The sequence below is a fragment of the Lontra canadensis genome, unplaced genomic scaffold, assembly GCF_010015895.1.
Source record: "Lontra canadensis isolate GAN:19392208 unplaced genomic scaffold, GSC_riverotter_1.0 scaffold41, whole genome shotgun sequence".
NCBI classification, from domain to species: Eukaryota; Metazoa; Chordata; class Mammalia; order Carnivora; family Mustelidae; genus Lontra; species Lontra canadensis.
Genome location: NW_022631035.1, coordinates 2,097,754 through 2,110,691, shown reverse-complemented (window position 1 = coordinate 2,110,691; position 12,938 = coordinate 2,097,754). Strand labels below are relative to the sequence as shown.

General features: G+C 51.4%; 1 protein-coding gene across 1 annotated transcript in view; it reads left to right on the top strand.

Moving 5' to 3' along the window:
• Positions 1-12,938, top strand: part of RNF213 (ring finger protein 213) — a 101,359-nt gene that overhangs the window by 50,384 nt on the left and 38,037 nt on the right. The window contains exons 22-30 of the mRNA XM_032870432.1: positions 518-1,107; positions 1,975-2,140; positions 3,101-3,318; positions 4,373-4,513; positions 4,632-4,796; positions 5,351-6,506; positions 7,671-7,864; positions 8,077-8,232; positions 8,795-12,403. Coding sequence (XP_032726323.1) covers positions 518-1,107; positions 1,975-2,140; positions 3,101-3,318; positions 4,373-4,513; positions 4,632-4,796; positions 5,351-6,506; positions 7,671-7,864; positions 8,077-8,232; positions 8,795-12,403 — 6,395 coding nt within the window. The remainder of the gene's footprint in view (positions 1-517; positions 1,108-1,974; positions 2,141-3,100; positions 3,319-4,372; positions 4,514-4,631; positions 4,797-5,350; positions 6,507-7,670; positions 7,865-8,076; positions 8,233-8,794; positions 12,404-12,938) is intronic.

The window sequence follows — 12,938 nt, the reverse complement described above, 5'->3', positions numbered from 1 at the left end:
AGCGGCCATAAGACCAGTGTATATGTTGCTGGAAATCCTGTGGCAGGAGCCTGGTTGACTCCTGGCCTCCCCGCTGTGGACTGGGGTTCCATGCCCTGGGGCCCAGCCTGACCTTCACCACTGCTGCACATGTGCTTTACGACTCCTTCCCTGCTCTGGCTGTCATCTCATTTTCTGCTCCTCCCAGCCCAGCCAGTTTATGACTTTTCCAAGGCCATGTCTGTTCTGGCCCTGGAGTGCAGGATGTGGGGAGGGAGTGAAGCAGGCAACGTCCACACTGTCAGCCCTGCCCAGGAAAGACCATGCTTGCTTTGTTGTGAAAATTCATGAGCAAACTGGGAGTGGGGTGGGGTTTGGCAGGGAGACAAATGGGTTCTTAGTGAGGAAAAATGCCAGCAAATGTGTTTGTGTGAGTTTTCTTAGGAGCAGTGAGGAGGACAGTAAATATGGGTAAAATAAAATAAAATGGTGTGGTGAGCAGAGGTTTGACTTCTGACTTTCCTTTATGGTTTCAAAGTGGATCTGGAAGAGATGGCAGAAAGACACTTAGAAGATCTCAGCAGCAAAAGACTGAGTGATGCCGTGACGGTGAGGTTGTCTCGCAGATCCCCGGATGTGAAGAAGGCAACACATTACGACCTGAGCCCCCAAGTCCAAGAGATGGCTGAGAAGGTGCACCAGCTTAGGAACAGCCACATCTTCCAGGTCTTCTGGGAAGACGCGGCAGAAATGCTGAGCAAGCCTGAGGAGGAGCTGGAAAGGCAGATTCTTCAGGCTGACGAGGCATATAAATATCTGTATCTCCCTTGTTTCGAGAAGTTGAAGAAACTGTATGACGATCTGAGGTCAGGAGAGATCACCTTTCAGGAGGTTGACACCATATTCAAGGATTTTGTGAATAAGTATAGCCAGCTCACCGACGACCTCCAGACTATGAGGGTCCTGGACCCCAGCAACCAAGGGGACTGGATCAGCTGTCGAGTGGGGCAGATCAGGGAGTACCATCACCTGCACCAGGCTGTCGGCTCAGCCAAGGTCATTTTGAAGGTCAAGGAGAATTTGGGCCTGACCGGTGACTTCAGTGTTCTGCACACTTTGTTAAACTTTGTAAGTTACTTACCAGGGACTCATAGGGTGGGGGTGGGAGCTCCCGTGGGCTCTCCGGGTTCTGGAAGCCAGACAGGATGGTTTCACAGCCTCCCCCAGGAATTCTTGTTTGCATTTCACCTGATGCCTGATCATGCCCAGGGCTTCATTCTCACCTGGTTATAAACGGTGTGAGTGCTCCTGGCAAGTGCACATTTTCTCAGGTTGGCATGAGAGTTGAGAATTTGGGAATGGGCAGTGACCCTCTTTTGGTAGCCAGGCGTTACGAAAGGGTCATCTGGTCTCATCAGGTTAGAGTGTGGAGAGGCAAGAGGAGGGTTTGTTCTGGTCCCCTCTCTCTGCCCATCTGCCCGGGCTGGCAAGGGGTGGTGCACGGTGAGCCATGTCTGCTGTGCTGAAGAAGCAGGTGCTTTGTTTTGTGTTTCTTCAGGCGGGCATTTGCAAGGCACCCCGTGATCTGTGGTACAACAGAGACACAAAGATGATGAAAATTAAGCACAAAATTTGGAATTATGCACACTTAGCCTTGGCTCCCAGCAGTGTGTTCTCAAATAGGTCACTGCTCTGGGCCTTAATTTCTTTACCCACAAAACAGGAAAAGTAACTATGTGCACCTGGCAGAGTTCTTGTGTAAGTTGCTTCGTGGAGGGCCAGGTACAGAGGATTAGTAGTTATTGTGGATCGATGGGGCGATGGCAGGGAGGGCTCTAGTGTCCCAACTTCCGGTCAGGAGCTTCATGTACCTGCCTTTAGCTGCTTCAAGTCCAAGAAGGGCAGACTGAGGCCTTTGCGAGGGTCGGCGCCACTGCTTGGACTCCAGGGTTCCAGGTAACCAGGTTCAGCCCACAGTAGAGCTCTGTCTTGCAGACTGACAACTTCGACGACTATTGTCACGAGAAGCTGGACCAGATCAGCGAGCAGCTGATCCACGCCAAAAAGCTGCTGCAGGACATCAGTGAGACCCGGTGCCAGTGTCTGCATGAGCTGTCCCTGAGCCAGGAGTTCGTCCGCTGGGTCCACGAGGCTCTTGGAGGTACAGCTGGTCATTGAGGTTGCTGGGAGAAGGGAGAGAGCGTTAAGATGGCTCACGGGAGGGTTTCATGAATTTACAGGCAGTCCCTTTGCTGGGACACATGCTGTGTAAAGAACAGACACGCTGTCTGCGTCTCTTCAGGAGACGTGCCGTGCCTGCCTCATCGATGATGCTTCATGGCAGTATTTCATATGTTTTGGCATAAAAACTATTTCCTTCACTGCTTTTTGCTCTTGCTCTGGAGGATTGCTGTGAATAGTTGGATATCATTTTCATATAAACTTACCCTCTTTAACTTTTTCCTGTGGTTGATTTTAACTAGAAGATAAGATAAGCTCTTGTCCACAGAAGAGATTTCATTACATCAGCTCATTAGTGTTACGTGCATTTCTCTTTTCGGCCAAGAGCTTGGGAGCCTTTTTTGCCGTGTGGCTTAGGTGCCTCTGGCGGAGGGGATGCATGGAGGGGGGAAAGGAGAGGCAAGGAAGATCGGTGGGGGAAGCAGGAAAGGGGCGGCCACAGCTCTGGTGCTCATCTGGGTGCTCAGTACTCTCAACGGGGGGCTCCTTGGCCCACTCTGATGCACATTCTTTGATTAGTAAGTAGTCCAAAGAGAATTAGCTTCGTTTCTTTATAGTTAACTGGCAACGTTGTATTTACCTGGTGAGCCCATTTCTTTTTATATTAAATAGTGATGTGTGGATTATACACGACAATGTGCGTGGAGGCCTTGTGCCATGTCTGGATGTTGTTGTTGCTCTGTAAGGCCAGATGTTGATCAGTGGTGTCAACATCAATAGTAGAAGAAACGTGGCCCCAGATTTGTACTAAAAGCAAAAAGTGGATTAGACCCTAAAAACCCATCACTGTCCATTTATAGCCTAAGTGTTCTTGTTCGAGGTCTGAGTGTGGGATCGTCCTAGAGCCCTCGGGCACTCACCTGTCTCTCCTTACTCCAAGACATCAATGAACTAAAGGTGTTTGTGGATCTCGCCTCAATCTCTGCGGGGGAGAATGACATCGACGTGGATCGGGTAGCCTGCTTCCACGACGCCGTGCAGGGCTACGCGTCGCTGCTGTATAAGCTGGATGTGAGTGCAGGATTTGAGGAGTTCATGATGCGTCTTGAAGAACTGTGGAAGGCTCTGGAGAATGACCTGCACCTGCCCCGTAAACTGGTAAGTCTTCTTTCTGGCTTCATCTGAGCACACGAAGCTGTGCACAGGGTCTTATTTGGCATCACAAGGGGCAGGACTACAGGTCACCCCCACCTGTGTGGTCCATGTTAAAATGATGCTTGAGACCAGTTTTCCTTCATATGTGGAACTGTTTTCTTTTCCTTGTTATGGTAGTTAGAAAGTAGGATTCAAAATGTCATGTAAATAAGAGCAGTTTCCATTGTGCAAAACACACATGGAAAAAAGACTGATCTATGACCCGTGTTTTCTTCTGAATGGTGATAACTGTTACTTTTTACTATATATTTCTTGGTTCTTTCCACATTTCCCACAATTGGCATGAATTAGATTTCTTTAAATAATCTCTCCACCCAACATGGAGCATGAACTCGGGACCCTGAGATCAAGAATTGCATGCTCCCCCGACTGAGCCAGACAGGCACCCCTGTAAATTCATTTTTTATCAGAGAAACAAATGAACGTGTTAGTGTAAGTAAACCATTTGCACCGGGGTCCACACAGACCCATACCATGTCACGGGGCTGGCGCACAGAGGTGATGTCAGCCAGATCCGCCAGAGGGTGAGGGCGGAGAGGAGAAACAGAGGACCAGGTAGCGGGGGCTTCGCTTCTGCTGCTGCAAGCTTACATCTGAACAGAAGTCTTTGCTGTAATCTCTCCCAGGCTTCCATTGGGACCTGGGGTCCCCAGAAGCACACTTAGAATGTAAGGCCACACTGCCCTCCTCTATCCAGCAGTACCCCCACCCGGGGGCCTGGCAGCATGAACCCCCTCACTGTTCTGTCCATGTGCCCCCATGTGTTAGCCAGGGCAGTGGCCATTGGTCCCCACCAGACAGCCTATTACATAAAGGGCAACACCATGGGATAGTGACCGAGAGGGCTAAGTGAGAGGGCAGTGGGTGAGGAAGGCCTCCCCTGCGGTCAGGAGATGGGGAGGGGGAACTTGCCCCATGGGGAGCAGAGACGGAGCCACAGGAAGAAGAGAAGGAAGGTTGCTCATATCGTGGCCTATTTCCCCTCCTGTTCCAACAGCATGACTCTGCCAGGAACTTGGAGTGGCTGAAAACTGTGAAGGAAAGTCATGGGTCGGTGGAACTTTCCTCCCTGTCATTGGCAACAGCCATCAATGACAAAGGCGTCTATGTGATCAGGGCCCCCAGGGATAGCCAGAAGGTGAGCCACCCTGTGTCCTGGCACAGCTGTCAGTGGTGTGTTCAGGCTGCTGCAAGTTGGGGTGGGGGTGGGGTTCTTCTTTCAGAAAAGTGACCTCTAAGCATGCATGGTTCCATAGATCTCCCCAGACACGGTTCTACAGTTGCTCTTGTCCGAGAGCCATGGAGACCCTAAGGAAGTGCGAGTCTACTCTTTGGAAGACCTCAAGGAGCTTTTGAATAAATTGATGCTGATGTCTGGCAAGAAAGATCACAGGAACGTTCAAGTAGAGGTATTTTCCAAGGTGAGGACTTGCGATGACATGGGACCAAGCACATGTCATGAGCTCATGTTTGGGTAGAGCACTGTCACTGCCCAGTAGCCAGAGAAAGAAGGGTTTGACTTTGGATTAGTTGATAGGAAGCACTCTGCTTTAAGACCATGGGTAGGTCTTAGAAGGAGACTCCTCTTGCTCCACTCTAGAAATCAGCAAGAACACGCAAAGACTTAAAGATTTAGCTAGTCATTCTTCATTGAAATAAAAGTAACCATGTTGATAAAGGAATATCTGTGTATGTAACGGTCTCTGGACTTTGTTACTGGTGTTTTCTTTCAAGGTCGTTTGTACTTTATGATGACATCCTTTAGCCTTATCAGAGAGTCCTGTGGGAGGCTGATGATGTAAATGAGGAAATAAGGCCTCTGTGATTACCCCGTGTGCTCGAGGCCACATAGGGAACCAGTGGAAAGACATGAACCCAAGGACTTCAAGTTATATTTCTGTTTCCGTCATTCTGGATGATTGTGTGAGCTCTGACACACGCTGTGATGTCTGCCTCCTGGTTCCGTTTGCTACAGGTGTTCTGCAACGTGCAGCGGCTTGTCCAGGCCTTCATAGACCTTTACTGTGCTGGAAACATGCTGTTCAGGGCCTGGGGTGCCGAGGTGTACTGCTCCCCCCAGCACGGTGTCTCCATTCAAATGGATTTCTGCTTGGAGCCCGTAAGCCAGCTCAGGGGCAGTGGGCCGGTGGCCACGCTGTTGGAGGCCGTCAGCAGAGAGATGGAGCATTTCCTGGATCACTGGAAGAGATTCGTGGCAGAGAAGCGGGCCAAGTACTTTTATCTCAACTACTACACCGCCGAGCAGCTGGTGTACCTGAGCACAGAGCTCAAGAGACAGACACCCAGCGATGCTGCTGTCACCATGCTGTCCTTCATCAAAAGGGACTGCACCCTGACCGATGTTGCGAGGGCCCTCGAGGGGCCCGATGGTGAGGCTGCCAGGCACCACGAGAGGACAGTGGTGGAGAAACTGCGGCGGATGCTCCTGCGTGAGTTAAGCCTGGTGGGCAAGCTGCGGGCTGTCCTGGAGCAGTCCATGGCGTGCATGAGTGCCTTCCTGCCTCACTCTCTGGACCTGGAGACCCTCGGCCGCTGTCTGGCCCACCTGGGCTGGACGAGTGGACGTCCCGTGACGCGGTTCTTCCCCAACGGCCTGCACGTCGGCCAGCCCAACCTCATCGTCTGTGGCCACGCTGAGGTGCTATCGGCCGCACTGGCCATCTACATGCACACCGCACATCAGCCACTGCCCACCTTCGACGAGGTGCTGCTCTGCACCCCGGGAACCACGTTTGAGGAAGTGGCCCTGCTCCTGCGCCGCTGCCTTACTCCAGGCTCCCGGGAACAGGGGGTCTATAGCCTGCTGTATGCAGACCTGCTGAGTTATGAGGTGGCCTGCCAGGTGGAGGCGCTCTTCCTGACCCTGTGCTCACAGCCACACCGGGATGACTTCCAGCTGGTGATGATCTGTGACTCTGAGCGGGAGCATTGCCACCTGCCCTCGGCTTTCAGCCAGCACAAGGTCCTTGTCACCCCTCAGAAGCCCCTCCAGGATATCCAGGCCTACCTGGCTCGGCATTTCCAGGTCCCCAGGCACTTGCCATCAGCTGCCGACGTGTTCCGGGACCGGATGTGTGTGGGGATTGTGGCCTCCAAGCGAGCGGGCGTTGGTAATGACAGTTCCTGGGGTGGATGGGCCCCTTGGGTCCCAGGGACCATTTGATGTCCAGTGTTCAATCACGTACAAATGGCACGGGTTCTGATGCCGTATTTTCCCATTTATATCCATTAAGTACCTTAGGATGACATTCCCTCCAGCAGGGGCAACTCAGGCGGAGCCCGCTGTAGGAGGAAACGGAGTCTCAGGGAGGTTTTGATTCTTGGAAGCTGTAAATCAGGGCCCATGCTGGAATGCGACACCCTTTCTCCCTAGTTTCAGGCTCAGGCGAGTCCAGGGAGCCAAGTCACCTTCCTCTAAACAGGCTTCTCTGAAGCTCTCTCTCTTTTATTTTACTTACTTACTTACTTATTTATTTATTTGACAGAGAGAGATCACAGGTAGGCAGAGAGGCAGGCAGGGAGAGAGGAGGAAGCAGGCTCCCCGCTGAGCAGAGAGCCCGATGCGGGGCTCGATCCCGGGACCCTGAGATCACGACCTGAGTCGAAGGCAGAGGCTTAACCCACTGAGCCACCCAGGCGCCCCGCTCCCTCTCTTTTAAACTCTGTTTGCCACTTCAGGGTTGATGTGGATCTGGAGAGCAGAGGGAGGTGTGATTGCTTTGTCTTGAGAAGAAATAGATGCCCCTTGACTTCCCTTCTCTTGACTTTATCCCCTTAACAGCACAACCTTCTCTGCTTGGAAAACCTTTGCCTCCCCTCCCCTGGACACGGGTGACACAGCCACTGTCCTTTGATTCCGATGGCCACCATCCATTCCAGGGGATGCCAAGGATCTTGAGCAGGCAGCAGCAGGGAAATTTGAGGACTGGGAAGTGTATTCTTTACCGTGGTGTTACATTGTGTCAGTTCTGAATTTCGCACAGATAAATGACTTGTAATAAATCTGGATTCTCTTGTTCCTGGTCCACAGCCCTGGCACCTGATTTCCATATTTTATTTTATTTCATTGTTTTAGGATTTTGTTTATTTGAGAGAGAGCATGGAGAGAGGAGCAGAGGGAGAGGGACAAACAGACTCAGTGCTGACCGAGGAGCCTGATATGGGGCTCCACCCCAAAACCCTGGGATTGTGACCTGAGCAGAAATCAAGATTCTAGACGCTTAACCCACTGAGCAGGCCAGGTGCCCCCTAATTTCCATATTTTAATGTTACAGGAAAGTCTCTCTATGTCCGGAGATTACATGGCAAATTGAAAATGCAGCTTGGAGGCCAAAAAGTGCCCCTAAAAGTGATCCGACTAATCGACCCTCAGGTGGATGAGAACCAAGTGTTGCAGTCCCTCCTGCCTTTCCTGAAGGCTGAGTACCAGACAGGACCTGCGATCTTCCACTTTGACGTGACCTCTTCAGTAAGTGCCCCGGGATTTCAGTTGATTGGCCGTGTCAGGAAAGACTCAGTCCCCATGTCTCATGCTTCCTCCTTCCTATATAAAGAACTTCCTCTTTCTATGTGATAGCCAGTATTGCTGTGTCCAAGCACAGAGTACAATGGTCCTCAGGGTTGGGAGACTGCATTGTCCTTTGTGTGAGTGTTTACACACCCAAGTGACTCTGTCTCTAGGTGCAGACTGGACTTTGGGCGTTCATTTTCAAACTCTTCATCCTACGGTACTTAATGGATATAAATGGGAAAATATGGCATCGGAACCCGTGCCATTTGTACATCATTGAAACCCTGGAAAGGTCGCCAGCACTGCCCAGGACGACTTACAGACGGGTATGTGCCACAGAGCCTTTTCATGTGTCCGTGCCAGCACATCCCACTTCCGCCTTAGCGAAGCCACTTTACAAGTACTTTTTGATAATGTCTGGAATAAAAATACTCTAATAGTTAGGAGTATCTAGAGTTTGATTTGGGATTGATGCTGATTGTCTGAGTAAACGCTAGAGGTGCTCAGAACCCAGTAAATCCATCTGCTGGGCACACACAGTCCGTCCCTAATGCCAGCTAAGATGGGAAGGAGGCTTTTGTCACATATACTTCTTAACAGAAGGGAGCCTTGTGCACACATGCACATGCATGTGCTTAGTAGAGATGTTTTTTCAGGAGGTTGGGTGATAAGGACCTGACCGTGGAACAGGTAGCTCCCATGATGGCCCAGTGATAGCAGCCTGAGCACAAAGGAGTCTGCAGAAATCAGTTTATGGAAAGTGGGATCTCAGAAAGGTCCTATATACTGCATGTGTACAGCCAGTGTAGATCACGTGGAGGGTTAAAATGAAGAAGATTTTTTAGGAAACATAGTCATAACCATTTTATTCATGTCTCCCCTTTCTAGAGTACACACCCCCCCCACTTCAGTTTTCTCGATATCTTCCCAAGAGTCACCTGCCGGCCTCCCAAAGAAGTGATCGACATGGAGCTGAATCCCGAAGAGAGCTACAGCGATCCAGGGATGGACCAGAAAGCATTCCACAGTGAGACTTTCCAGAGGCCTTATCAGTATTTGAAACGGTTCCATGAGAAACAAAACCTAGACATGTTTCAGTACCAGAAAGGCTCTGTGGAAGGCACTCCTGGGGAATGCCTCCAGTATTTCCTGATTTATTGTGGGTTGATAAATCCATCCTGGGCAGAGCTACGGAACTTTGCTGGGTTCCTGAATTATCAGCTCAGAGATTGTGAGACCTCCCTCTTCTGCGACCCGCGCTTGATTGGAGACACACTGCAAGGCTTCAAGAACTTTGTGGTCACCTTCATGATCTTCATGGCAAGAGATTTCGCCACACCGACACTTAATACGTCCGATCAGAGCCCTGGGAGAACCACAGTGACCATGGATGGGGTCAGTGAAGAAGACCTAGCCCCTTTCACTCTCCGGAAGAGGTGGGAGTCAGAGCCTCACCCGTACGTGTTCTTCAATGGTGACCACACATCCATGACATTCATGGGCTTCCACATCAAGCCCAATAGGAGTGGCAGCCTTGATGCCATCGACCTCTCCGGTGGGAGAGTGATCAAGAAAGATGTCATGGGGATGGAACTGTACCGGGGGCTATTGCTTCAGAGGGTGCCTTTCAATGTTGACTTTGATAAGCTTCCCAGACATGAGAAACTTGCAAAGCTCTGCCTGGTGTTGGGGATCCAGTGGCTCGTGGACCCTGATGAAACCTATGAGCTCACAATGGACAATATGCTAAAGATCCTTGCCATCGAGATGCGGTTCCGGTGTGGGATCCCCGTCATCATCATGGGAGAGACCGGCTGTGGGAAAACCAGGCTCATTAAATTCCTCAGTGACCTGCGACGTGGGGGCACTAAAGCTGAAACCATGAAGCTGGTCAAGGTCCACGGAGGAACCACTGCAGAGATGATCTACTCCAAAGTGCGGGAGGCAGAGAAACTTGCTATGTACAACAAGGACCGACATCAGCTGGACACTATCTTGTTCTTTGATGAAGCCAATACGACAGAAGCCATAAGCTGTATCAAGGAAGTCCTGTGTGATCGTACAGTGGGCGGCCAGCCCCTGGCCAAAGACTCGGGCCTGCATATCATAGCGGCCTGCAACCCTTACCGGAAGCACTCGCAGGAGATGATCTGCCGCTTGGAGTCGGCCGGTTTGGGATACAGGGTCAGTGCAGAGGACACGGTGGAAAGGCTCGGCTCCATCCCCCTGCGGCAGCTGGTGTACCGAGTGCATGCTCTGCCGCCCAGCCTGATCCCGCTGGTGTGGGATTTCGGACAGCTGAACAACACTGCCGAAAAGCTCTACATCCTGCAGATTGTGCAGAGGCTGGTGGATGCCATCAGGTTAGATGAAGACGAGACTCTTGTGATCACGGAAGTGCTCTCTGCCTCTCAGGCTTTCATGAGGACGAGAGTGAACGAGTGCAGCTTTGTCAGCCTCAGGGATGTGGAGCGCTGTGTCAAAGTGTTCAGATGGTTTTATGACCACAATGTGATGCTCCTGTCAAAGCTGGAGTCCTTTCTCCAAGAGTCCCACGTCAGCCAAAACAATGTGGAGAGAGATCCTGTCCTCTGGTCCCTGGTGCTGGCCCTCGGGGTGTGCTATCACGCCTCTTTAGAACAGAAGGAATCGTACTGGAGAGCTATTTGCAGTCTCTTTCCAGAACCATATAACGACAGCAAGATTATTCTGGAGGAGATAGCTCAAACACAGAGTCTTTTTCTAAATGGTGTGTCTTTAAGGAAAACCATCGCTAGGAACTTGGCTTTGAAGGAGAATGTCTTCATGATGGTTATCTGCATTGAGCTGAAGATTCCCCTCTTCCTGGTGGGGAAGCCCGGCAGCTCCAAATCTCTTGCCAAGACCATTGTGGCAGATGCCATGCAAGGCCCGGCAGCTCACTCGGACCTCTTCCGGAGCCTGAAGCAGGTCCATCTGGTATCATTCCAGTGCAGCCCACACTCTACTCCTCAAGGCATCATAAGCACCTTCAGGCAGTGTGCCCGCTTCCAGCAGGGAAAGGACCTACAGCAGTACGTTTCTGTGGTGGTGTTGGATGAGGTTGGACTGGCAGAAGATTCGCCGAAAATGCCCTTGAAGACTCTGCACCCGCTGTTGGAATATGGGTGCATTGATGACGATCCTGCCCCCCACAAAAAGGTTGGCTTCATAGGCATCTCCAATTGGGCCCTGGACCCTGCCAAGATGAACCGGGGTATTTTTGTGTCACGTGGCAGTCCCAACAAGAAAGAGCTCATAGAGAGTGCTAAGGGGATTTGCTCCTCAGAGCCCCTAGTTCAACAAAGAGTCCAAGGCTACTTTGCGCCCTTTGCCAGAGCCTATGAAACCGTGTGTGAGAAGCAAGACAAGGAATTCTTTGGGCTCCGTGACTACTATAGCCTCATCAAAATGGTCTTCGCCAAGGCAAAGTCTTCTAATAATGCGCCCTCCCCGCGGGATATTGCTCAGGCTGTCCTTCGGAACTTCAGTGGCAAAGATGACATCCACGCTCTGGACATTTTTACAGCCAGTTTGCCTGAGGCGAAGTGCTGGGAAGAAGTCAGCACCATGCAGCTGATCCAGGAGAACATGTACAGTGACCTTCAGAAGGCGTCGGGCAAGGAGCTGGACGGCTCTGAGTCCCGCTACCTGCTTGTGCTGACCAGAAACTACGCGGCCCTGCAGGTCCTGCAGCAGACGTTCTTCAAGGAGGACCGGCAGCCGGAGATCATTTTTGGTTCCAGCTTTCCCAGGGACCAGGAGTACACCCAGGTCTGCAGAAATATCAACCGAGTGAAGATCTGCATGGAAACGGGCAAGATGGTGGTGCTGCTCAACCTGCAGAGCCTGTACGAGAGCCTCTACGACGCGCTCAATCAGTACTACGTCTACCTGGGGGGCCAGAAGTACGTGGACCTTGGTCTGGGGACCCACCGGGTCAAATGTCGGGTTCACCCAGACTTCCGCTTGATAGTCATTGAAGAGAAAGACGTTGTCTACAAACATTTTCCCATCCCTCTCATTAACCGGCTGGAGAAACACTATCTGGATATCAACACTGTTTTGGAGAGATGGCAGAAAAACATCGTGGAGGAGCTCCAGAGCTGGGTGGAGAGATTTGCAGATGTGAAAGCGGAGCAGTTTGTAGCCGGACACAAGTACAGCCCTTCTGAAGTCTTCATCGGCTACCACCCGGATGCGTGCGCCTCTGTGGTGCTCCAGGTCACCGAGAGGCTGGGGCCCAGCATCTTGACTGATGAACTGTACCAGAAGGTGTCTGAGGAGGCCAAGTTGATTCTGCTGGGTTGTGCCACGCCAGATGCCGTGATTCGGCTGGGAGCTACCTCCCTGGGCCTGTTCGCCGCACAGTCCCTGTCGCGAGAATACTACCACAGGCAGCAGCATAACTCCTTCGCAGACTTCCTTCAGGCCCAGCTTCACACAGCGGATCTGGGGCACCGTGTCACCTTCACGGAGGTGATTATAATTTTACCTTTGTTTTCTTTCTGAGGCCTTGCATCCCTAGTTTCTAGAATTCAGGATTCTTTTCTAGTCGGTGTATAGGATTTATAAACTGACGTGTTTGGACTTTAGTTTCTCTCCGTTAAGGGCAGGGAAACCCAGACACTCACAAAAATTCAGTCAGAGCAAGTTGGGAGTGCCTGTTACTGTGCAGAGCTCTGTGGTGATTTTAACATTGTGTCCAGTGCCCACTTCAACTAACGGAGGGACACAAGGGCACCGAGGATATAAAAATGCGTCGGCACCGTTCTTGGCCTTGGTCTGCATACAGTGTAAGACTCATGAACGGGTGCCGTTGGCATCATACCACGGGGCTATCTTTAGGGGCAGAAAGGAGCAATGCACGTCAGGGTATGAGGTCAGAGGACCCTCCGGCCAACTGTGAAATGAGGCTGAGGAAGTGTTATGGGCAGAGGTCCCTACTGGAGCAAAGGTGTCAAGGTGTGGCACAGTGCCACCTGTGCAGGAAACCAGGAACTGGCCGCTGTGT